Here is a 24,934-nt window from a genome sequence, read left to right as displayed (position 1 = left end):
GGTGTGTTTTTTTGTATGCGCATCGCGCATGCGCGAGGAGTCGCGCATGCGCGGTTGCGCACTTTTACTCGGCTCTGTGAGCCATTGTTGTAGTTCTCTTTCTACCGACCTGAGGTAGTGGGGTCTTCTCTCCGCAGCGGGCCTCTTCGGACAGGTAAGGCCTTCACCTTTTTCCTCCGTTGTCTTCTCTTCCTCTCTTCTTTCCGTTGATTTTGATTTTGATTTTTCTCCTTTTGTCTCCATCTTCTTTCCACCTTTATATTCACTTTTCTTTAACTTGTATTTCTGTGCCTTTGTATTTTCTCTCGTTTTTCCCGACTTTTCTGGAGAGGGCTGGAGTTCACCGTCCGGCCACTACTCCATCACGTGACTCCCGGTTCTCCTTCTCAAAGCAGGCATAGAAGGTGTTGAACTCATCGAGTAATGAAGCATCACAGCCATCTATGGTATTCACCCTCACTTTGTACGCTGTAATGGCCTGCAGTCCCTGCCATAGCTGGTGTGTCTCTGTCTCTAGCTTCCTGTGGAATTGCCACTTTGCTTCAGAGATGGCCTTCCGCAGGTCGCACCTGGCTGTCTTATTGAGATCTTGGTCTCTGGTCTTAAACGCCCTTGTTCTTGTCCTCAGTAGGTTGCAAATCCTCTGATTCATTTAGGGCTTCTGGTTAGGGAACCGGCACTTGGGCACACACTCATCCACGCAGGTCCTTATGAAGTCAGTGACATGTGTTGCATATTCATTCAAGGCTATGGATGAGTTCTTGAATATGTTCCAGGCCACCAATTCAAGGCAGTCCTGCAGAAGCTCCTCTGCCTCCCTCAACCTCCTTTTCACTGTCTTCACTACTGGTGCATTGGTCCTCAGTCTCTGCTTGTATGCCTGGAGTAGAAGCACAGCCAGTTGATCAGACTTGCTGAATTGCAGTCATGGTTGGTTCACAAGGTGTTTGTCATGGTGGTGTAGCAGTGATCTAGTGTGTTGATTCCCCTGGTCTCGCATGTGACATGTTGATGGTAATTTGTCAGAGACTTCTTCAGATTGGCCTGATTGAAATCTCCTACAACAATTGGGAAGGCATCAGGATAAAATGCAACATAAGTTGTTAATCAGTGCTCAGTCTCTCCAGTGTCACCTGACATTAGCCCGGGGCGGAATGTACACTGCGACCAGGAAGATGGCAGTGAACTCCCTCGGCAGGTAGAATGGGCGACTCTTGATTGCCACATGATTCAGGTCGGGGGAGCAGGACTGGGACATGACATGAATTGATGATGATACAAACTGCCTTCCCTGGTTTTTACAGATGCCGCTGTTCGGTCAGCTTGATGGAGATGTAAGCCCTTGGGCTGCAGTGCTGTGTCCGGAATGTCCGCATTTAGCCATATTTCTGTAAAGCACATCACACAGCATTCCCTAATCTCTCTCTGATGTTGAAGTCTGGCTTGGGGTTCAGAAAGTTTGTTCTCCAAGGATTGTACGTTGGCTAGAAGGATGGTAGGGAGCAGAAGATGGAGTTGGAAGATGATGTGTTATTCCTCCAATTTACGGGTAGTCTCAGTCTGGCAGAACGTGAGACCATGGACAGACATATCGGCAAGGGAATAGGGTGGGGAATTGAATTGGGTGGACAGCCAGTGCTCAAAGCAATTTCCCAATCTGCGTCCAGTCTCTCCGATGTAGAGGAGACCACAGTGGGAACACTGGATGCAGTCAATGACCCCTGTAGATTCACAAATGAAATGGTACTTCACTTGGAAGAACTGTTTGGGACCCCAAATGGTGCTGAGGGAGGAGGTGTCGGTACAAATGGAGCACCTACTGTGGTCACAAGGGTAGGTCTCAAGGGGACGATTGGTGGTGAGGGAGGAGTGGACAAGGGAGTCACGGAGGGAGCAGTCCCTGTGGAAGGGAGGAGCACAGGCAAACAGGTATGAGGCTATGGGTGGAAGGGTAGAAGAGAAAAAAGCTATGAAGTGATAGGGGAGGGGGTAGTTCTCTGAATGGAGAGGTTAGGGAAGTGGCTGTGGAGCTGATGGGCAAAGGGAAGGGGAAAGAGAAAAAGGGGGTCCAAAACATTGGTTATATATCTTTGCCTCCTATGTCACTGTGGGACCTGCTGACTTTTTCCAGCACTTTTATTAACTACAATAACAGAGTCTCTAGACTTTCTTGTGTCATTAATAATTGACCTCCAGTTTCTGTCAAATCCTCTCCTCTCCTCCAGCTCCCCACACCCTTCCCTTCCCTCGACACCAGTGGTTCTCAACCTTCTTCTTCCCACTCACATCCCATTGTAAGTCATCCCTGCACCATCTGGGCTTTGTGATTAGTCAGGGATTACTTAAGGTGGGATGTGAATGGGAAGGGAAGGTTGAGAACCACTGCTGTAGATCCAATCGTTACTGAAATATTTTGCTTGAGAAAAACTGTCATTGACCCATTTCCTTTGGAGTTATCAAAAGCAATCCCTTACTATTCACAGAGCACCTGTATCATAGGGAATGTAAATGGAAAGAAATAGGTTGAGAACCATTGCTCTACATTCTGAGAACTACTCCTCCCCCTGTCACTTTTTAGCTATTTTCTCTTCTACCCTCCCATCTTAGCTTGTACTCCTTCCCCTACCCCTTCCTCTCCCCACCCTCCCAACATAATTTGGGTACTTGCCTGCTCTTTGCTCATACCTTGATGAGGCTCAGTTCCGAAATGTTGCTTACCCTTTACTTCCTCTGGACGCTGAGTGACCTGCCGAGTTTCTGTAAAACTTTTGTGTATCGCATGTACATAGCTTAAAACTGTCCAGCATGAAAGTTTTTAAAGTATTTTTGCAGTCTCAGTCTTCAGCTGTTTTGTGATCTACTTATTTTTGGTGTGCTGGGTGAAGATTAATAGTTTTTGACGACTTTACCAAATTTTACTTGCACAACTTATTGTTGCTTTCTCTTGCAGTTTGTCGCTTCAACCCTTTGAGTACCCAGTGTGTACACCTGATGGAATGGTATTTGATCTCTTGTGAGTATTGAAGGCTAATTGTTATCCAGCATGGCTCGCACTTTGGCTTACATTCCTCCGAAATGTCAGTGGAAATGGCAACAAGAAAGAGTATTTTATACTGTGCAATTAGCTGTTTTACGAAGTTGATTCCCATTGCAATTCATATTTGTTGGAATGATGCAGTAACTGAACTGTGAGAATAGAACGCTTGTAATTTTGGGCAAACCTTTGTGGCCTAATCTTAGTTCAAGCTCTCTGAAGGTTAGTGTTAAATCAGCTGAAATTTGATTTGAATCACTCACAACTTGTAAAATTTGAATCATTGAAAGTGGAGATGCAGGAGATGATAAGGGACTTGTGTTTGCACTGTGACAAGAATGGAAAGCTTCCAGTGCTTACCCAGTCTACTACACTGTCCAATGTAACGTAGAAACGTAATGTTTCTATCCACCCAGCCCTTTGTTTACAGCCTTCTATCGCTTGACTTTCAGATGGCATTCCTGATCTGAGTTTTTAAAATCTTTCCCTTCATTAAACAAAATAAAAACCAAGCCAATGTACAAATATTTTGGAATAACCATTGGTAATTAAATGAGCAGTGTAAGAAAATAGCTTTCTGTCTGGTGCCATATTTCCCTTTTATCTGTCTTCAGTCCAGTCAGCACAGGGGTGTAATGGGAAAGTAACTCCACTCACCTAAGAATTTGTTTAAAGAAAAATCGTTGCTTAATGTCAGTGTGATTCCCAATAGAAGAGACTTTTTTTCTCAACATTTGCTAACAACTAGATTTAATTTCTTTTCTTCCCTTTAATTGGGATCATCTGCAAATATATCTTGTTCAATATTCAGCTCACAATTCTCAGGCTGCATTGGTGCAATGTAGTAATAAAGAGGGCAGTGCTAAATGAACACTAGAAAATCTTAGAAATGTTGAACTGCTTCTGTACAGAGAGTGATGCGAACTTTTCTCGTTTGGAGCTTTACCCGAACTCTGCATTATGATTAGAGAAGTTTATGGTTTTGGCTGTTTTGGAATTCTGAAAGCAACACTGAATCGTTGCTCACTTGTTGAAGTGCTATCGCTGTTAAAAATCACACACCCTAGAAATGGCTAGGGCTGAATTTGCCTGTTTAACAAGAAAATCGTATTGATCTTGACTATGTGTGGGCTGGGAAGAGAAGTCACACAATTGCTCATTCTGATTGACCATACATGCAATAAATTAAAGAAAAAAAACACAAAGTTGGAGAAACTCAGCAGATCAAACAGTGTCCATTATGTAGCAAAGATAAAGAAACATAATCGACATTTCGGGCTTGAGCCCTTCATCAAGGGATGGAAAAATGTCGGCAGGGATCCGAATAAAATGGATAAAATAGGCGTGGTCACAAGGCAGGAAGTAATGGGTGGAGGAGGGAGGGAAGGGACAGCTGCAAGCAAGGGGAGGAGGGATGGCTGGGTGAATAGAGAGGAAAGGGGGCAGAGAGCTGACAGGGGGAGGGAAGGGAGGGGGAAAGGAGAGCAGGCTAGCAGAAACCAGAAAAGTCAATGTTAATGCCATGCGGCTGGAGAGTGGCCAGATGGAAAATCAGGTGTTGTTTCTCCCTTCTTCACCTATTATCTCCTGCCTTTGTGACCCTGCCTTCCCCCTTGCTCTTTTATTCTGACACCTGGAAACATTTTTCCATCCTCAAGCCCGAAACATCGGTTATGTATCTTTATCTTTGCTCTTTAAAGAACACTGTTTCTCCAGCTTTGTGTTTTTACTTCAACCACGGTGTCTGCAGACTTGTGTTTTCCATCCTGCAATAAATTGATTGGACAGGCTGGATAAATGCAAATTTTTAAAATGGGTACAAACTTGTCATTATGCATTTTAATTTAGCTAAAGCCTCCTGGAGTGTATTAAAATCAAAATATCTTCAAATAAGAATCATTGAGAAGTGATGGTGCAGTGCCCTCTGCTGGAGTTTAGTAGGATTGCGATATTTCAAACTTAACCCTACCGAAGTGAACGTGTGGAGAGGCACTGAGTTAATTAAAGACGGCGTGTTTTAGACAGGGAAGATCGTACTTTAACTCTGAGGCCCAATTTGAAAATGCAATGACAGTTACTATTATTTTTCAAAGATCATTTGACAAGATTGGCAATGTACAACTGGTTTACAAACAGCAGCTTGGACTTAATTATGAAAGGTGCATTGCAAAATGGCACAAGGGAAGGGTTGGTTCAGCTGCATGCAGAACTTTCAAGCTTGCTAATAATATGGGTGGAAATTAAGAATAAGCAAGCTCTGTGCTTAGGGCACACGAGCAGAATTGGTGAGATACCATTTGATGCGAGTATATCTAATTATTTGCTTAGTCGTTGATGGAAATTGTTACTTCAGCAAAAAGCCACATGGGGGAGAATATAAAAGGCATACAACAAGATTAGGAAAGAGTATATTAGTGAAAGATTGCATAGAAATAGATAAAATTCTAAGCAATTGAGTGATTAAAGAATTACAAACTGTGGGAGGGACTCAGCAAGATGAGCAGCATCTGCTTGGGTGCAGGGTGGTGAGGAAGGAATTTTCAACTGTTTGGCATGAGACGCCGCATCAGGTCTGACGATAGAGAAAGGAGATGACCGGTATGAAGAGGTGAGGGGGTGGGGATGGGACGTGGGGCCAAGAAGATCATAGGGGCATCAAGGAGGGGTGAAAATGATTGACAAATGGAGCCCAGCTGGCAAGGGGTGGATGGCAACGGAGGGATGATGGGGAAAAATGTCGAGGGATCCATTGTGGGTCAAGATGGAGACAGTTGTAGGAGAGTGAGTTCCATTTCCACACCATCATCATTCACCCCTCCATGGCCTATTTGCTTGCCCTTGTCTCATTTTCTCCCTCCCCCCCCCTCCTTTTTTACTGGTTACCTTCCCCCTCCAGTCCTGGTGCAGGATCTCGACTCAAAGCAAATGGGCAGACTGTTTTCTAAATGCGAGGAAATTTGAAGTACCCAGATACAAATGGACCTGGGAGCCCCCATTGAGAATAGTCTGAGGGTAAACTTGCATGTTGAGTCAGCGGTGAAGAAGGCAAACGCAAGGCTGGCGTTCATTTCAAGAGGAATAGAGTATAAGAGCAGGGATGTGATGTTAGCTTTAAAAGCCATTGGTGAGACCTCACTTGGAATATAGTGAGCAGTTTGGGGTGACATTGGGGAGGGTTCAGAGGAGGTTCATAAGGATGATTCAGGGAATGAAAGGGTTATCATTGAGACAGCTCTTGCTCAGTAGAACGATGGGAGATCTCACTGAAACATTTCGAATGTTGAAAGGTGCGGGCAGAGTAGGTGTAGAAAGGTAGTTTCCCACGGTGGGAGAGTCTAGGGCAAGAGTGCACAACTTTTAAAATTTTTTTATTTTTCACACTATGAACCATATTAATCAAAATACACACAAACATTTCCCTCTTGAATATACACAGTGTCATTTTCTCCCCTTTTTTTCCCCTCCCTTCCCTCCCTCCTTCCCAACCCCCTCCAAACCCATTAAATGTTCAACATATACAATACATTAAACCCATTAAACAATGTCAACACACAATGAAAATAAACAAGAAAATTGTATCATCTACTTTTACACACTGGGTCAGTTCATTTCGTCTTCTTCTCATTCTGTCATTTTAGGGGGTGGAGGCCTGAGGCAAGCCCTCTCTGTTATGTTCCATGTACGGCTCCCAAATTTGTTTAAATAATGTGACTTTATTTTTTAAATTGTACGTTATTTTTTCCAATGGAATACATTTATTCATTTCTATGTACCATTGCTGTACTCTCAGGCTCTCTTCCGATTTCCAAGTTGACATTATACATTTTTTTGCTACAGCTAAGGCTATCAAAATAAGTATTTTTTGTGCTTCATCCAGTTTGAGGCCTAATTCTTTACTTATATTGCTTAGAAGAAAGATCTCTGGATTTTTTGGGATGTTGCTTTTTGTGATTTTATCTGATTTAGATCTTCCCAAAACTTTTTCACTTTCTCACATGCCCAAACTGCATGTACTGTTGTTCCCGTTTCCTTTTTACAGCTATCTAATAATGTTGGATCCCATTTATTTAACTTTTGGGGAATGATATATAGCCTGTGTAACCAATTATATTGTATCATACGTAACCTCGTATTTATTATATTTCATAGTTCCGGAGCATAGCTTTTCCCATATTTCATTTTTTATCTTTATGTTTAGATCTTTTACCCACTTTTGTTTGGGTTTATAGCTTATTTCATCATTTCCTTTCTCTTGCAGCTTGATGTACATGTGTGTTATAAATCTTTTAATTATCATTGTGTCTGTAATCACATATTCAAAGCTGCTTCCTTCTGGTAATCTCAGTCTGCTTCCCAATTTGTCCTTTAAGTAGGTTTTCAGTTGGTGGTATGCAAACATTGTACCGTGAATTATACCATATTTGTACTTCATTTGTTCAAAAGATAATAAATTATTTCCCAAAAAACAATTTTCTATTCTTTTAATCCCTTTTCTCTCCCATTCTCTAAAGGAAAGGTAATCTATTGTGAAAGGGAATAGTTGATTTTGCATCAGTAATAATTTTGGTAGTTGGTAATTTGTTTTTTCCTTTCTATGTGAATCTTCTTCCAAATGTTGAGCAGATGGTGCAGTACTGATGAACTTCTATATTGCACCAGTTTTTCATCCCACTTATAAAGTATATGTTCTGGTACCTTCTCCCCTATTTTATCTCGCTCTAATCTGGTCCAATCTGGTTTTTCCCTTGTTTGATAAAAATCTGATAGATATCTTAATGTGCTGCTCTATAATAAGTTTGGTAGCTGCAAACCACCTTGTTTGTACCATTCTGTTAAATAATCTAACACTATCCTCGGTTTCCCCCCCTTTCCATAAGAATTTCCTTATTATTTTCTTTAGCTCATTGAAGAATTTCTCTGTTAAGGGAATTGGTAACGATTGAAATAGGTATTGTATCCTTGGGAAGATATTAATTTTAATGCAATTTACCCTTCCTATCAGTGTTAGTGGTAAATCTTTCCAATGTTCTATGTCATCTTGTAATTTCTTCATTAATGGCTGATAATTTAGTTTGTATAGATGGCCTAGATTATTATCTAGTCTAATACCTAGGTATCGGATTGCTTGTGTTTGCCATTTAAATGGTGATTCTTTTTTAAACTTGTAATCCACATTATTCATTGGCATTGCTTCACTTTTATTTGCATTGATCGTGTTTCCCGATATTTCTCCATATTCCTTCAATTTTTTATGTAATTCTTTTATTGATAATTCTGGTTCTGTTAAGTATACTATGATGTCATCTGCAAATAGACTGATTTTATATTCCTTCTCTTTTATTTTTATCCCTCTTATTTTATTTTCTGTTCTTAGCAGTTCTGCCAAGGGTTCTATTGCTAAAGCAAACAGACATCCCTGCCTAGTTGACCTACTTAATTTAAATTTGTTCGATATATATCCATTTACTGTCACCTTCGCCATTGGACCCTTGTATAATGCTTTAATCCAATTAATATATTTCTCTGGTAGGTTGAACCTCTGTAATACTTTGAATAAATAATTCCATTCTACCCTGTCAAAGGCTTTCTCTGCGTCTAAAGCAACAACCACTGTTGGCTTCTTATTTCCTTGTAGTGCATGGATTAAGTTAATGAACTTACAGACATTGTCCGTTGTTCGTCTTTTCTTAATAAATCCAGTTTGACCTAATTTTACTATTTTTGGTACACAGTCGGCCAATCTGTTTGCTAATAGTTTTGCTATTATCTTATAATCTGAGTTAAGTAGAGATATTGGTCTATACGATGCTGGTGTTAGTAGATCTTTCCCCATCTTTGGTATTAATGTAATTATTGCTGTTTTACATGAATCTGGCAAGTTTGTGTTTCTTCTATCTGGTTCATTACTTTCAGGAGAGAAGGAATTAGTAACTCTTTAAATGTTTTATAGAATTCTATTGGGAGTCCGTCCTCCCCAGGCGTTTTATTGTTCGGTAGCTTTTTTAATATATCTTGTATTTCCTCTATTTCAAATTGTTTTATCAATTTGTTTTGCTCTTCTTGCAATTTCGGTAGTTCAATTTTAGCTAGAAACTCATCTATTTTGTCTTCTTTCCCTTCGTTCTCAGTTCGGTATAATTGCTTGTAGAATTCCTTGAAGTTTTCATTGATCTCTTTTGGGTTATATGTAATTTGTTTGGCCTTTTTCCTTGATGCCAATATCGTTCTTTTAGCTTGTTCTGTTTTAAGCTGCCAAGCTAGTATTTTGTGCATTTTTTTGCTCCTAGCTCATAATACTTCTGCTTTATTTTCATTATGTTCTTCTCCATCTTATATGTTTGTAGTGTTTCATATTTTAATTTATTTAATTAAATTCTCTTCTTTTTGTTGTATCTTCCCTTGTTGCTAGTTCTTTTTCTATACTTGCTATTTCCCTTTCCAGCTATTTTATTTCCCGATTGTATCCTTTTTCATCTTAATTACATAACTTATTATCTGCCCTCTGATGAAGGCTTTCATTGCATCCCATAATATAAATTTGTCTTTCACTGATTCCGTATTTATTTCAAAGTACATTTTAATTTGGCACTCAATAAATTCTCTAAAATCCTGTCTTTTAAGTAGCATGGAGTTTAATCTCCATCTATATGTTCTTGGTGGGATGTCCTCCAGTTCTGTTGCAAATAACAGGGGTGAGTGATCAGATAACAATCTAGCTTTATATTCCATTTTCTTAACTCTCCTTTGGATATGGGCTGACAACAGGAACAGGTCAATCCTTGAGTATGTTTTATGTCTACTTGAATAATATGAGTATTCCTTCTCCTTTGGGTGTTGTCTCCTCCATTTATCCAAAAGTTGCATTTCCTGCATTGACTTAACCATGAATTTAGCTACTTTGTTCTTTCTGCTAGTCTTTTGTCCAGTTTTATCCATCTTTGAATCCAAATTAAGGTTAAAGTTCCCTCCTATCAATGTATTCCCCTGCGTATCTACAATCTTCAAAAAAATATCTTGCATAAACTTTTGATCCTCTTCATTAGGTGCATATATATTGAACAAATTCCAGCATTCTGAATATATCTGACATTTTCTCATTACATACCTCCCTGCTGGATCCATTATTTCCTCCTCTATTTTGATTTGTACATTTTTATTGATTAATATAGCTACACCTCTGGCTTTTGAATTATATGATGCTGCTGCTACGTGCCCTATCCAGTCTCTCCTTAATTTATTATGTTCCACTTCAGTTAGATGCGTTTCCTGCACAAATGCTATGTCTATTTTTTCTTTTTTCAGGAAATTTAATAGCCTCTCCCTTTTGATTTAGTTATCTATTCCATTAATATTTATAGTCATATAGTTCAACATGGCCATCTCATACTCTGTTTACATCTCATTTCCGCTTCCTCACCACCACCTTTCCCCTTTTCCCCATTTTCATTTCTCAGTTTTCTTTTTTTGAACTCACTGTATGACAACACTTCTAAAACATAAAATACTTCAACCACTCCCACATCTAAAATTCCCTTAACCCTAAGTGTGTCCCCCCCTCTCTGAGTCCTTGTCCCTTGCTGGGCAACCACAACTCCCCTCTCCATTTGGACTGCGATCCCGTTCACAAGTGTCAACTGATTTCGCAGTGACTGTTATTCTCTCGCACCCAACCCCCTCCAGAAAAGACTTTTATCTTCACATTACAATAAAGCTCCCCCTCTTTTCTTCTCTTTTTCTTTTTTCTTTTTTTCCCCCTTCTCCCTTACTTCCCTTTTCTTCCCTCCTTTAGTTCTTACTTATACATTATTTTTACATCTTTATATGTAGTTTGTCGTCGTTCTTTGTTCTTGTTACATCTCTTAATCTCTCTTTCTGTCTTGCAGGTGTTCTGCAAATTCTCGTGCTTTCTCCGGATCCGTCAACAGTCTGTTTTGCTCCCCTGGGATAACTATTTTAAGCATCGCTGGATATCTTAACATAAATTTATAGCTTCTTTTCATTAGGATCGATTTTGCTGCATTAAACTCCTTCCTCTTCTTTAGGAGCTCAAAACTTATGTCTGGGTAGAAAAATTTTTTTTGACCTTTGTATTCCAATGGTTTTTTGTCTTCTCTAATTTTATTCATTGCCTTCTCCGATATATTTTCTCTTGTCGTGTATCTCAGAAATTTTACTAAAACGGATCTTGGTTTTTGTTGTGACTGTGGTTTCGGGGCTAATGTTCTGTGTGCCCTTTCTATTTCCATTCCTTCCTGCATTTCTGGCATTCCCAGGACTTTTGGGATCCATTCTTTTATAAATTCTTTCATATCTTTGCCTTCTTCATCTTCCTTAAGGCCCACTATCTTTATATTGTTTCGCCTACTATTCTTTGGCTTGGGTTCGCGGACGAAGATTTATGGAGGGGGTAAATGTCCACCTCAGCTGCAGGCTCATTTGTGGCTGACAAGTCCGACGCGGGACAGGCAGACACGGTTGCAGCGGTTGCAGGGGAAAATTGGTTGGTTGGGGTTGGGTGTTGGGTTTTTCCTCCTTTGTCTTTTGTCAGTGAGGTGGGCTCTGCGGTCTTCTTCAAAGGAGGTTGCTGCCCGCCGAACTGTGAGGCGCCAAGATGTACGGTTTGAGGCGATATCAGCCCACTGGCGGTGGTCAATGTGGCAGGCTCCAAGAGATTTCTTTAGGCAGTCCTTGTACCTCTTCTTTGGTGCACCTCTGTCACGGTGGCCAGTGGAGAGCTCGCCATATAACACGATCTTGGGAAGGCGATGGTCCTCCATTCTGGAGACGTGACCCACCCAGCGCAGCTGGATCTTCGGCAGCGTGGACTCGATGCTGTCGGCCTCTGCCATCTCGAGTACTTCGATGTTAGGGATGAAGGCACTCCAATGAATGTTGAGGATGGAGCGGAGACAACGCTGGTGGAAGCATTCTAGGAGCCGTAGGTGATGCCGGTAGAGGACCCATGATTCGGAGCCGAACAGGAGTGTGGGTATGACAACGGCTCTGTATACGCTTATCTTTGTGAGGTTTTTCAGTTGGTTGTTTTTCCAGACTCCTTTGTGTAGTCTTCCAAAGGCGCTATTTGCCTTGGCGAGTCTGTTGTCTATCTCGTTGTTGATCCTTGCATCTGATGAAATGGTGCAGCCGAGATAGGTCAACTGGTTGACCGTTTTGAGTTTTGTGTGCCCGATGGAGATGTGGGGGGGCTGGTAGTCATGGTGGGGAGCTGGCTGATGGAGGACCTCCGTTTTCTTCAGGCTGACTTCCAGGCCAAACATTTTGGCAGTTTCCGCGAAACAGGATGTCAAGCGCTGAAGAGCTGGCTCTGAATCGCCTACTATAGTTTTCCATTATATCCATCTTCTGAGCTAAAAACTCCTGTTTCTTTAACTTTTTTGTCACTTTCTTCCAATTTTCTTTTTAAGTCATTCACTTCCATTTCTACTGCCATTACACGTTCTTCCACATTTTCTAATCCTTTCCCTACATCTGTTATGACCAGCTATATTCTACTCACTTTTTCTGTTCTTTTCATTTTTCTTTTTATTTCACTAAATTCTAGTGTCAACCATTCTTTTAATGCTTTCATTTGTTCTTGAAATTTTTAAAAAATCTGTGTACTGTCCATTAATTTTACCTCCTATTCCTCTGTGCAGAGCTTGGTCTTCTTCTTCTTCTGTGTTTGCTCTTGGGTTTGTGTCTTCTATTTCTCTTCCTTGTATCTGTGTCTCTTCTGACTTTCTTGTTGAGCTGCTTATCTCAGTGTGTTGGATATTTTTTTCATGGTTTCTTGATGTTGGTCCTCTTCTGGGCTGTATCTGTTGTGTCTCTTGGTTCCTTTATTCTTTCTCACCCCTCCCTTTCCCATTGCTTTCTTTATCTTCCAGCTGGGAGCCCTGCTGTCGGGCATCTCTCAGCTGTTTGTGCTGTGGAATTTCACTCCACAGCTGGTCCCCCCTCCTGTCGGTGTTCTCCTTGTCGTGCGCATCATGCATGCGCACCTCTGTTTGGCTCAGTGAGCCATTTTTGCAGTCCCACGGTTGGTGGGTTGCAACCCTGCGGGGTCTCCACTAACCTCGGGGAGCGGGCTCCTCTTTCCACGGCGGGTCTCTGCTTTTTCGTGCAGGTAAGACACTCTTCCGGTGTCTTTCCTTCTTTTTTTCCCGTTGTTTTTCATTTTTCTTTCTTAGGTGCCATTTTCTCCACACCTTTATCTTTTATTTGTTGTGTTCTGTGTATCCAGGGCTTTGCTTTTACTTCACTTTTTTTCTTCTTTTCTGGAGAGGGCTGGTATTCTCCTACTGGCCACTACTCTGTCACGTGACTCCTCCAAGAGGGCACACCTTCAGGATTGGTCCATCTGCAAGGACAGAGATGGGGTAGAATTTCTTCAGCCAGAGCAGCCAAACCTTTTAGACCCCTGGCCCCTTCAGGGACTATGTGGTTCATCATCACCTCTATGCATGGAATCCTGGTGTTGAGCGGGGGGGGGGTTGGTGGTGGTGGTGGCTGGTGGTGGTGGTGGCGCTCGGCAAGGGGGTTGTGGTGGCTGTGCTGGATTGGGGGGAGGTGGGTGGTGGAGGCATTGGATGGGGGGTGGGTGGTGGAGGTGCTGGATGGGGGGTGGGTGGTGGAGGTGCTGGATGGGGGTTGGGTGGTGGAGGTGTTGGATTGGGGGGTGGGTGGTGGAAGTGCTGGGTTGGGGAGTGGGAGGTGGATGGTGGGGGAGGTGGGTGGTGGAGGTGCTGGATTGGGGGTGGTGGAGGCGCTGGATTGGGGGGTGGTGGAGGCGCTGGAATGGGGGCGGTGGGTGGTGGAGGCGCTGGATTGGGGGTGGTGGAGGCGCTGGATTGGGGGGTGGTGGAGGCGCTGGATTGGGGAGGAGGGTGGTGGAGGCGCTGGATTGGGGAAGGTGGGTGGTGGAGGTGCTGCATTGGGGAAGTGGTTGGTGGCGGTGCTGGACAGTGCTAGATGGCGGGCGGTGATGGACAGGAATGTGGAGGGGGTGGGAGTGCTGGGCGGGGTGTGGCGGCACTAGACATACTTCACCTCTTTCCATCTTCTTGATCCCCTTCAGCTACGCTATATGCTGAAACCAAATACAACATGGTGGCTACCAAGCACCGCTCTCACGAGAGCTTGGCCGATACTGCCATAGGTGCTATATTAAAATGACCCTCACCCCCCACCCCCCTCAGCCCTTGGTGTTATTGATCCCCTGGCATTTATTGACCCCTTGGATGGTCCCATTGGCCCGTGGGGGTTGATAAGCCAGAGGGTGGAATACCTGTGGAATTTGTTGCTATGGAATTTGTTGCTACAGGTGGTTGTGGAGGCCAGGTCATTGGGTGTATTTAAGGAAGAGATTGATAGATTCTTGATTAGCCAGGGCATCAAAGGTTATGGGGAGAAGGTTGGGGGGTGAGTGGGGAAAATGGATCAATTCATAATTGACTGGTGGGACAGACTCGATGGGCTGAGTAGACTATTTCTGCTCCTACGTCTTGTGGTCTTAAAATATCGACAATTCCTCTCTTTCACCATCCAGAAGCTGCTCAACCTGTTGAAATCATCCAGCAGTTCCTTTAGATTGCAGCAGCTCCAATAATTTTTGTCTCCAGCTTAGAGAACTATCCCTTATGAGAGGACCAACCCAGTTAATACTGAGCATTTTCAGTTTCACCCCCTCTGCACTTCTGTGGGAAAACTTGATTTGAGTGAATGGTTCTGGACTATTTCTTCCTTTCCCCAAATATCAATTATCAGACAGGAGAAAGAAAGGGTGTTTTACACAAAGTTTAATAAATGTAGAAATGGAAATATCAGATACCTGAAAACAATAGTTGCCAGAAATGCATAGGATTTGACCAAATCATAAAAGGAGAGAATATTTTGCCACGGAGGATGCTGTCTCATTATTTTCTATTTTCAAGATTTTGTTTTATGAGGTTATCTTTGAAACGTTCAATCTAGGTCAGTGGTTTTCAAACTTTTTCTTCCCATCCACATACCACTTTAAGAATCCCTTACCAATCACAGAGCACTGATGGCAGAGGGAATGTTTAAAGTGTAATGTCAGTGTAAAGAACAAGTTTGAGAACCACTGCTCGAGGTGAATGCATCCAGGTGCACTTCAGGCAGGGGTAGGATCTGAGGACCAGGGTAGCAATGCTGAGAGGGATGGGCTCTGATACCAAAAAGTGCATTGATGTAATCCACATTCTATAAATTGTCTCTGGTGTCTTAATTTTAAATTTGAAAAAAACTGAGACAGGTACGTGGAGGGAGATTAAAGCAGATATAGAATCATGAATGTACAACATGGAATGAGACCGTTGGCCCCTTAAATACGTGCTGTGTCTTCACTAATCAGTCCAAATCTCCTGTCATTTAAAAAAAAAAGTAATCCTAACCTTTCGTACTCCTTCCATTCTAAGCTGCACCTGAATATTAATAGTTGGAAGAAGATTGAATAAAGATGGAAATGTAGATTGTTGATTAAATGCATTGCTCATTCAGCGGAGTTTCAAATAGTGAATGAGTTTCTTGGTGGTCGGGGTCCTCTGAAATGTTCTGTCTTTTTTGTTGTAGGTGTATCATTCCCTGGATCAAGAAATTTGGAACACATCCAACTACTGGTGAGGTAATGATCTTTTACTGAAGTGGATTCATTGTGTGGGATATCATAATTACCATTAAAATATTGCACCTTTCCCTCCAATATAATCGACATAGTCAAGGTTTGTTTGGAACCTTTAAAACCTTTGTGGATAAAATCAATGAAAATGGGGGTGGGGGGGGAGGAAAATCTTGCAAGAGGAAAGACTGGATTGTAGAAAACTCCATGAGAAATATAATGGCCTTATTTGCACTTGGCATGAGGACTTGTATCTCAGTATTTTATAAAGAATTCCACTCTTAATTCAGGAGTTGTCTGAAAATTTATTTGTAACTTCAATATTTGACAAAAAAAAAGCTGAGATGGAGAAAAAGTGAAATTAAAAGCATGCTTGTTTTCTTGTCTGGTGTAATTTGGGAATCTTTATTGGTTTCAGAGTATGTGAGCACTTAAATCAAGGGGAGGAGCATTAGGTCAGACTGTTAGTCAATAGTCAGTGCTGGACAAGCAGGAATTTTCTTCAGCTGATTGTTGGAAAGGAAAAGTCATTATTATTAATTTGACTACAAACACTTTCCCATTGCCGCAGACTCCTTCTCTCAGATCCTTCTGAGATCGAATCAGATATTGTTTAGAATTTATTGTCACACTTGATCCAATAAGGAGCTTGCAACCATATCTCTCCATTGCTAAAATTGGCCCTTTTAGTAACTATGCTCCCATTTAAGCTCATCTGGTTCTCATCAATGCATTGTTACCTCTAGATAAATATTCCAAAATACTCTGGAGTCGCTTCCACTCTCCACAAACCTAAGCTCGTCCAAGGTAATTCCACTGTCCTAATCTCAATTATCTCCCATTTACCCATTATCTCCCAGTTGAGTGTCACCTTGATTTTAAAATTCACAATGGTCGAGCTTGTTATAAGTACACTTCTATTCCCAAGTTGCTTTAAAAAAAACAAAAGTATCAGGCTTTGCCTGTCACTTCTTTTTTGTTGGGGAGCTGTTACTCAATGCATGTGAGGGCCAATCACATGACCTTCTGCATTTATTGATAGGACAGGCTGAGTGCAGCAGGTCCCACAACGCTTTGCCAAGTGCTGCACACTGGTGTGTAAAGAGCTGATGTACTGTATGTTCTTACCATTAAGATAAACTGAGGCCAGATACTGTACTAAATTAATTGTAGTTTAGCAAAAATGTTGCACTCTAACTGCTGGAGAATGCTTCAGCTGTGCTATCTTGTATCAGTTTAGCCACTGCATTGCACCACTACCACAGAGTGTCCCCGTAATGGACACATCTGGAGCAGGCCGCTCAGCCTCTGGAGTCTTCAGTGCCATTTGATAAGGTTGTGACTGATTTGATTTTGAGCATAACTCTGCATTCCATCTGCTTGCATCAACCTTTCACCTCTGTGCTGATCGACCATCTACCTTGTCTTAAAAAATATTTAAAGGCTGTTCTTCCGGCTGTATGAGGAAGTGTATTCCAAAGACACCCAACCCTCTGAAAGAAAGAAAATGCCTTGTCTGTCTCTAAAATGGTTACCATCTTATTTCCAGAACAAGACCCCTAGTTCCAGATTGTCTTGTATGAGGAAGCATTCTCTCCACAATCTCTCTATTAAGATGTAAATTTCTGTTTCAATATTTTTATTAAATTTTACAGTAACAATCCAAAAAGTAGAAGCCATGTTTATCTCAATGTAAAGAGGTAATATGATAAAGGAAATATACAACAGAAAGGCTTGTACAGGTACACAATCCTTTATCCGGGCATCTAAAATCCGGAAAGCTCCAAAAATTGGCAAGTGGGGAGAGAGATGGTAGTGCGAGTTGGGCGGGCGAGGGGGAGAGACCGGCAGCGCGGGTCGGGCGGGGGAGAGAGATGGCAGTGCGAGTCGGGCGGGCGAGGGGGAGAGACCGGCAGCGCGGGTCGGGCGGGGGAGAGATCGGCAGTGCGAGTCGGGCGGGCAAGAGACCGGCAGCGCAAGTCGGGTGGGCAAGAGACCGGCAGCGCGAGTCGGGTGGGTGGGGGGGGGGGAAAGAGACGGCAGTGCGACTGGAAGGGGGTGGGGGTAGATACGGCAGCACAAATCTGGCTTTCCGAAATGTGTTCACTGCCAGATCCGCTTCCCATCTTTCCCTGTCTTCCCCCCCCCCCCGCCCAAGGGTTCCGGATAAAGGATTGTGCACCTGAATAAGAAAATCTGTTCCATATAAACTAGCTATCATAACAATCAAACAAAAAAGAAAATAATCAAGTCGTGATTTAATCAGTTATAATGTGGCGAATTGAAAAAGATTTAAAAAAAATTGATACCATTTTGCAAAGTCTAGCCCCTTCCCTTCTGAGGTTATTTGGTAAAAACATACAACTTCAATACCATTTTTTAAAAAAAACACACACACGCACACACACACACACACACAAAACAAGATTTAAATGATCTTTTAGATTATGGAAAAAAAGAACTCCATAAACTTGAAAAGTTTAAATACGTGCATTAGAGGAACATCTGATTTTTTTCCCCCTAAAGTTAGACATGCCATCACGTTACATAACCATTGAACGACAGCATCTTTCCAATGTTGATCGCCTAGCAATAAGGGCAGCTAAAGAAACTACATGGGATTGAGACACAGCTAATTTCAAATCAATTACCTCAGTTGATCCAAAAAGAGCAATTAAAGGATTAGGTGTAAGATACTATCTTAGTTAATTTATTTTTAAATAGCACTCACAGAATGGTGCCCGATCAGCCGCAGTTTGCTATCAGTGTTATATTTAGAGCATAGAACATTACAGCACTGTGCAGGCCCTTCAGCCAGCGATGTTGTGCTGACCCATATACCGTATATGCCCTTGTATAGGGTGATCCGGAAACTTAAAAAAAAACACTAAAATGTCCAAAACAGAGAGAGTCTAAATTTTTTTAAAATAATTTTTTTTTGGTTTTCAAGCATGTATCAGGTATACAACCTTTACATAAATATAGCAAAATAGCTTATATACCATTTACATACAAAATTTAAATCCACTTTTTTCCTTTATATATATATATAAAAAAATGCAATTTCCACACATATTGATAACAAAATCAAAATAAAATCCCAAAGCAAAAACATTCCAGCGCCCCCCCCCCCACCCCCGCCACCATTTCCCCCTTCTCCTTAACTTAAATAAGATAGACCAGAACTGAACACAATATTCTTTCCATCCACCGTCGGAGCTCACAGTCTATTTTATTAATAAAAATTATAATATAAAATCGAGGGCAGATCATGAATTTACACCAGCAATATTATACTTGTGCACCAATATAATTCAAATACAGTTGCCAGGTCTTCAGGAATGTGTCATGTTTATTTCTTAAATTATAAGTAATCTTTACCATGGGAATACAACTATCAATTTCTGCTATCCATCTTTTCAAAGAAACTGGCGTGTCTGACTTCCATGTGACTGGAACACATTTCTGGGCTATGGCCAGTGCAATCTTAGTAAACGATATTTGAATCTCAATTAAGTGGTTACTGATATCTACAAAGTTCCCCAATAGATATAGTTCTGGATTACCAGGAAAGTTGACTCCAGTAATTTTTGTTAACACTTCCGATACTTCTTGCCAGAAAACATTAACTTTCACGCACACCCATACGGAGTGTAAAAATGTTCCTCCTTTTATTCCACATCGGAAACATCTGTCTGATGTCTCTGGCTTTGATTTGTGCAATCTTTGCGGAATCAAATTTAATTGATGGAGAAAATTATATTGCACCAAACTGTACCTCGCAATAATAATCAAAGTTACCCCATCCTTACACCATTCAGCCCAAGATTGTTCCGATATGTTCACTGCCAGATCCGCTTCCCATCCTTCCCTGGACCCATGAATTCCAAACTTTTTCCCATACATTGCAGGGCATAACATATTTGGGTAAAATTCTTACCTTGAAGACAAAGACTCAACACTGCTGCCATCTTCCTTCTGGCTCCGACACAATCTTACTCATGCCCCATCAGTTATTTGCGAAGTCTCAGCAGGGTCCATCCACTTTAAATGGCCTGTTAAAGGAGCCAACAGAGGTTTATTTTAAAATATCCAAATAAAATTTAAACCTTTCAATTATAATTTGTTATTAAAATATTGTGGTTTGCTTTTAAATCTGGTCATCGGTAAGTGCCAGATTTGGGGTTGTCTTGTACAAAGGGAATTGCTCAAAACCAACAATTAAGGTGGAAATTCTGAGGTCAAACTGTACAGAGTTGTCCTATTCAATGACATATATGGTATACCTACCTTCAAAAACTAAATTCTCCCGATCTCATAACCCTCTATTTTTCTTTTATACACGTGCCTGTCTAAGAGTCTCTGAAATACCCCTTTTGTTCCAGCCTCCACTACCACTCATGGCAATGCATTCCAGGCACCACAACTCTGTTTTTTCAAAACAAAACAAAACTTACTCCTGTTGTCTCCCCTAAACTTTCCTCCCTTCACTTTGTAGAGATGTCCTCTGGTGTTTGCTACTCCTGCCCTGGGAAAAAGGTGCTGATTGTCTACCTGATCTATCCCTCTCATAATCTTGTAGATCTCTTTTAACTCTCCCTTCATCCTTCTTTGCTCCAAGGATAAAACCTTTGCCTAATAAGGCATCTCTTTCCATTCCAGGGAACAACTTGGTAAATCTCCTCTGTACTCCCTCCACAGCTTCCACATCCTTCCTGTAATGCTGTGACCAGAACTTAACGCAATATTCTAAGTGTGGTCTCACCAGAGGTTTGTAGAGGTTCAGCATGACCTCTCAATTCCTGAACTCAATCCCCTGACTAATGAAGCCCAGTATATGATAAGGCTTCTTCACTATCCTATCAAACTGCAGAGCAGTTTTGGGAGATCTATGGATTAAGACCCCCAAGGTCCCTCTATTCTTAGACACTACTATCCTAGCATTAACTCTGTACTCAGCCTTCAGGTTTGCCCTTCCAAAATACATCACCTCACACTTACCCAGATTGAACTCCAACTGCCTCTTTTCTGCCCAACTCTGTATCCTTTGTCAACCTTCAAAAATATCCACAACCTTCGTGTCAACCTTCATCAATTTCTGTTGTTACCTCCTCAAAAAACTCAATTAGACTCGTGAGGTGCGACCTTCCCCTCATAAAGCCATGCAGACTATCTTTGAGTGGACTGTACTTCTCCAAATGCTCATAAATCCAGTCTTTAAGAATCCTCTCCAATAGTTAGTCCAGGGAGTCTGTCATGTGTTCCCCGGATTTTTGACAAGAGGACACATTTGCCATTCTCCAGACCTCCAGCATCTCCCCTGTGGCCAAGGAGGGTTGTTCTTTCTGCCCTCAACTTGACCAAGGTCCTTTTCTCTTGTAAATATTGAAGCAAGGTATTCATTTAGGACCTCCCCAATCTCCTCCACCTCAGGGTCATGTTGCCTCCTTTGTCCTTAAATACCCCTACTTTCACTCTTGTCATCCATCTGTTCTTCATGTATGTATAGAATGCCTTAGGGCAGGGGTGGCCAACCTTTTAAATTTTAATTTGGACATACAGCATGGTAACAGGCCATTTCGGCCTACAAATTTGTACCAGGGCTGTAGGTTAATTGGGTGCCACAAGGTTTTCCTCAATGCTACTTGCCAAGGCCTTCTCATTCCCCCTTCGAACTTTCGTACATCTTTTCTTAAATTCCTTCCCCGCCACCATATAATTCACATGAGCCCTTTGTTTTTTGCTTCCCCTTAACTAGCTTCCACACCTATTTTTGTCAACCATGGTTGCCTTTTCCTGCCATCTTTTCCCTGTCTCAGTGGGGCAAACCGTATCCAGAACCTGCTGCGAGTTCCTGAATCACCCTCCATATTTTACTTGCTTTCTCCTGAGAGCATCTGATCCAAATTAACTCTCCCTAGTTCCTGCCTCAGACCATCATAAATGAGCTCTTCCCCAGTTAAACACTTTACCCCCTGGCCTGCTTTTACCCTTGACCCTAGCTATGCTAAAGCTCAGGGAGTTGTGGTCACCGTCACCGAAATGCTCCCCTACTGAGCGATCTGTCCCCTGACCAGGTTCATTACCCATTACTAGATCCAGTATGGTCTCCCCTCTAGTTGGCTGGTGACAAACTGTGTCAGGAATCCTTGGAGACACCTGATAAGTTCTGCCCCTTCTATCCCATTTGCAGTAAGGAGGCAATATTAGCGAAGTTGAAGTCTCCCATGACAACAACCCTGTTATTTCTGCATCATTCCACCTACTGAAGGATCCCAAGGGCTATTTGGGGGCCAATAGACAACTCCCAATATAGTGATTGCTTCGTTCCTATTTCTGACCTCTCCCACACCGACTCGATTGACACTCCTTCCACAGCATCCCCCGTTTCTGCAACTGTGATAGTATCTCTGACCAGTAAATGCCACTCACCCACCTCTTTTACCTCCAATCCTATCCCTTTTAAAACATTTCAACCCTGGTACCTGCATCAACCAATCCTGTCCTTGAATTAGCCAAGTCTCTGTAACGGCCACAACATCGTAATTCCATGGACTGTTCTTCGCTCTAGGTTCATCTCCTTTATTCCTGATACTCCTCATAAATTTCAAACCCTCCAACTGACTACATTTCTGCTTTGTCCCCTCCCTGCCCTTCCTCACAAACCCACAACCCGTTGCATCATCCTTTCCACCTTCAGCTCCATTCTCTGCACTCCCATTCTGGTTCCTACCCCTCGGCCAAATGAGTTTAAACTTTCCACAACAGCTCTAGTAAACCTTCCTGCCAGGATACTGGTCCCTCTCCAGTTCTGGTGCAGCACGTCCTTTTTGTGTGGGTCATACCTTCCCTGATGATGCACAAATCTGAACCCCTGTCCCCTGCACCAACTCTTCAGCAACGCATTCACCTGCATTAACTTCCTATTCCTATCTCACTGGCTGACATTATTACCCTTGAGGTCCTGCTTTTCAGCTTCCTTCCTAACTCCCTATATTCCCTCACTGGGACCTCATCCCTACTCCGAGCTGTCATTTATAAGCTGTGTCATGAGTGACTCTGCCCATATCGATGTACAGCATAGGAGGGGACTATCATTTAAAGACCACTACAGCTTACTGGAATTATCCAAGAATCATTTCAGGTAGAATATGCTTTATTGCACCAATTGGGAGTGTGCAGTTCTTGATGCCAGCTGAAGAATGAAATGCAATTTAATATATCAGCCGACATATATTTAAAAGATTGGCACAGTTAACATAGTGGTCAGCACAATGCTGTTACGGTGCCAGTGATCTGGACTGGGATTCAAATGCTGTCTCTAAGGAGTATGTACGTTCCCTGTGAGTTTTCCTGGGGTCTGGTTCCCTACCACCTTTCAAAATGTACCAGGGTTGTAGGTCAATTGGGTGGCCCGGGCTCGTGGGCCAAAAGGGCCTGTCACTGCATACAGGACAGGTCTAAATTAAAAAAAATTAAAGTTACAATTGATGCTCCAGCTGATGATGCAGACATCTTGGGCTAATGAATCAACTTCCACTACCTTAAAAGCACATTCTAATGATAATTTAAAGTTACTAGAATCATCACTGGGTTCGCAAGATATAAGGGCAGATGTAGGCCAATCAGCCCATCTGGTCTGCTTTGCCATTTAACCATGAGCTTGTAGCAGCTGTGTCGCAGTATGCAATGCAGAATGAGAAAATGATCAGATGTAGTCGAGTGGAAGTGCAGTAAAAGTCATTTTACTCAAGCAGTCGCATGCAGCTTTTTAAAACCCCGCACGTTTCAAATGATATCACTCGGAACCTCCCAAGCCGGTTCGATTAAGCCTCTGGTGTCCTGCTACAAGCTGATCCTTATCACTTAGCCCTACTCCCTGGCCTTCTCCCCATAACCTTGACTAATCAAATGTCAGTCTCTGTCTTAAATACACTCAACGACCTCGCTTCCACTGCCGTCTGTGACAACCTCACAACCCTCTGACTAAAGAAATTTCTCTGCATTTTTGTTTTAAATTGATGCCTTTTTATCCTGAAGTTGTGACCCCTTGTCCTAGACTCTTCTACTATGGGAAACAATGTTGTCACGTCAACTCTGTCCAGGTCTTTCAATATTCAAAATGTCTCTGAGGACCCCCTCATCCTTCTTTACTCCATAGAGTACAGTCCAAGAGCCGACCAAGCATTCCTCATATGTTGATGGCGCTGCAGAAGTTGTGTTCCATAACAGCCTGCAGTTCTTAACATTAGCTCATTATTTTGTCAAGTTTCTTGCTGCTGGGTTAAATTTTCATTGTTAAAGATATGAAAAACATATAGACCAGTACAACAAAGAGCCTCGGAGACCAAGTCAGCATGAAACAGCAATTTAAAACAAAAACTGAGTTCGGATGCTAGTTCAGATAATTACAAGTGTGTGATTTATTGAATGTTCCTTTCCCGTCCGCTGGTCAGATTACACTTTGGGTGTAGCTCCCGGCAGTAAAACCCAATAGAAACATTGAAGAGGACAAAAATATGGCTGAATTCTGTCACAAAAGAACAACGAGGAAACATTGAAAACTAAGTGTTTTTCAAAAGGGATTGGCATAGACGGGTACTTCTTGGCCAGCAAAGATGTGCTGGGCCGAGGGGCCTGTTTCTGTGTCGGACTGTGAGAAGAACCTCCTAGGGATTTGTGTTAAATATTTAGGACTGTATGAAATGGAAATCCAGAACAGTACATTGAGGGAAGGCAAGCTATTGAAAGACAAGTAAGAAACTCTGATATAGGAATACTTGAAGAGAAGTCAAACAGAACTTCATGGACAGCAAGCAACAAACACAATTCACTTCATTTGGAATGATTGTAGAATGATATGGAATGCACGAGTCGTACTCATTTAAGATACAGATGAAGAGATGAAATACCAAAACAGAATGTACAGGATCACCTATATTTATGTCTTCTGCTTTTTCCAAACACTAACTTGGCAGTGAGTGTTTATTTTCAGTTGGCTCCCACCAGGGGGCAGCCTTTAGCTGTCGAAACCCTCCCTGTTGTCGTTTGAACTGTTTCGCAAGGTTTTATGATCAGTGCCTTCTCTCTGTCCACGCATCGATCAAGCGCAAAATGCCACAGATACAGATAAGGCCTGCTCCCAAGCACCTGTGATAAAGCAAAAGGCAGCAGAGGATGCATAAGCGGTCCGAACTGTTTGAGGGCAGCAATCACCAGGATTGTAGGGATTGAACTAGTTGGAACATGTTTCTCAGCTTTAA

General features: G+C 42.1%; 1 protein-coding gene across 4 annotated transcripts in view; it reads left to right on the top strand.

Annotated features, from left to right (window-relative positions):
• Nucleotides 1-24,934, top strand: part of ppil2 (peptidylprolyl isomerase (cyclophilin)-like 2) — a 408,077-nt gene that overhangs the window by 36,799 nt on the left and 346,344 nt on the right. For all 4 annotated transcript variants that reach the window (XR_011356343.1, XM_069933672.1, XM_069933670.1 and 1 more), the window contains 2 exons: nt 2,951-3,013; nt 15,626-15,677. Coding sequence is in view for 3 of the 4 variants with exons in the window: in XM_069933672.1 (XP_069789773.1) it covers nt 2,951-3,013; nt 15,626-15,677 (115 nt within the window). In the remaining variant the exon portion in view is untranslated. The remainder of the gene's footprint in view (nt 1-2,950; nt 3,014-15,625; nt 15,678-24,934) is intronic.

The sequence above is a fragment of the Narcine bancroftii genome, chromosome 4, assembly GCF_036971445.1.
Source record: "Narcine bancroftii isolate sNarBan1 chromosome 4, sNarBan1.hap1, whole genome shotgun sequence".
Classification (NCBI taxonomy): Eukaryota; Metazoa; Chordata; class Chondrichthyes; order Torpediniformes; family Narcinidae; genus Narcine; species Narcine bancroftii.
Note: the sequence above shows the minus strand (reverse complement) of the source record. Positions and strands in the feature narration are given on the sequence as shown.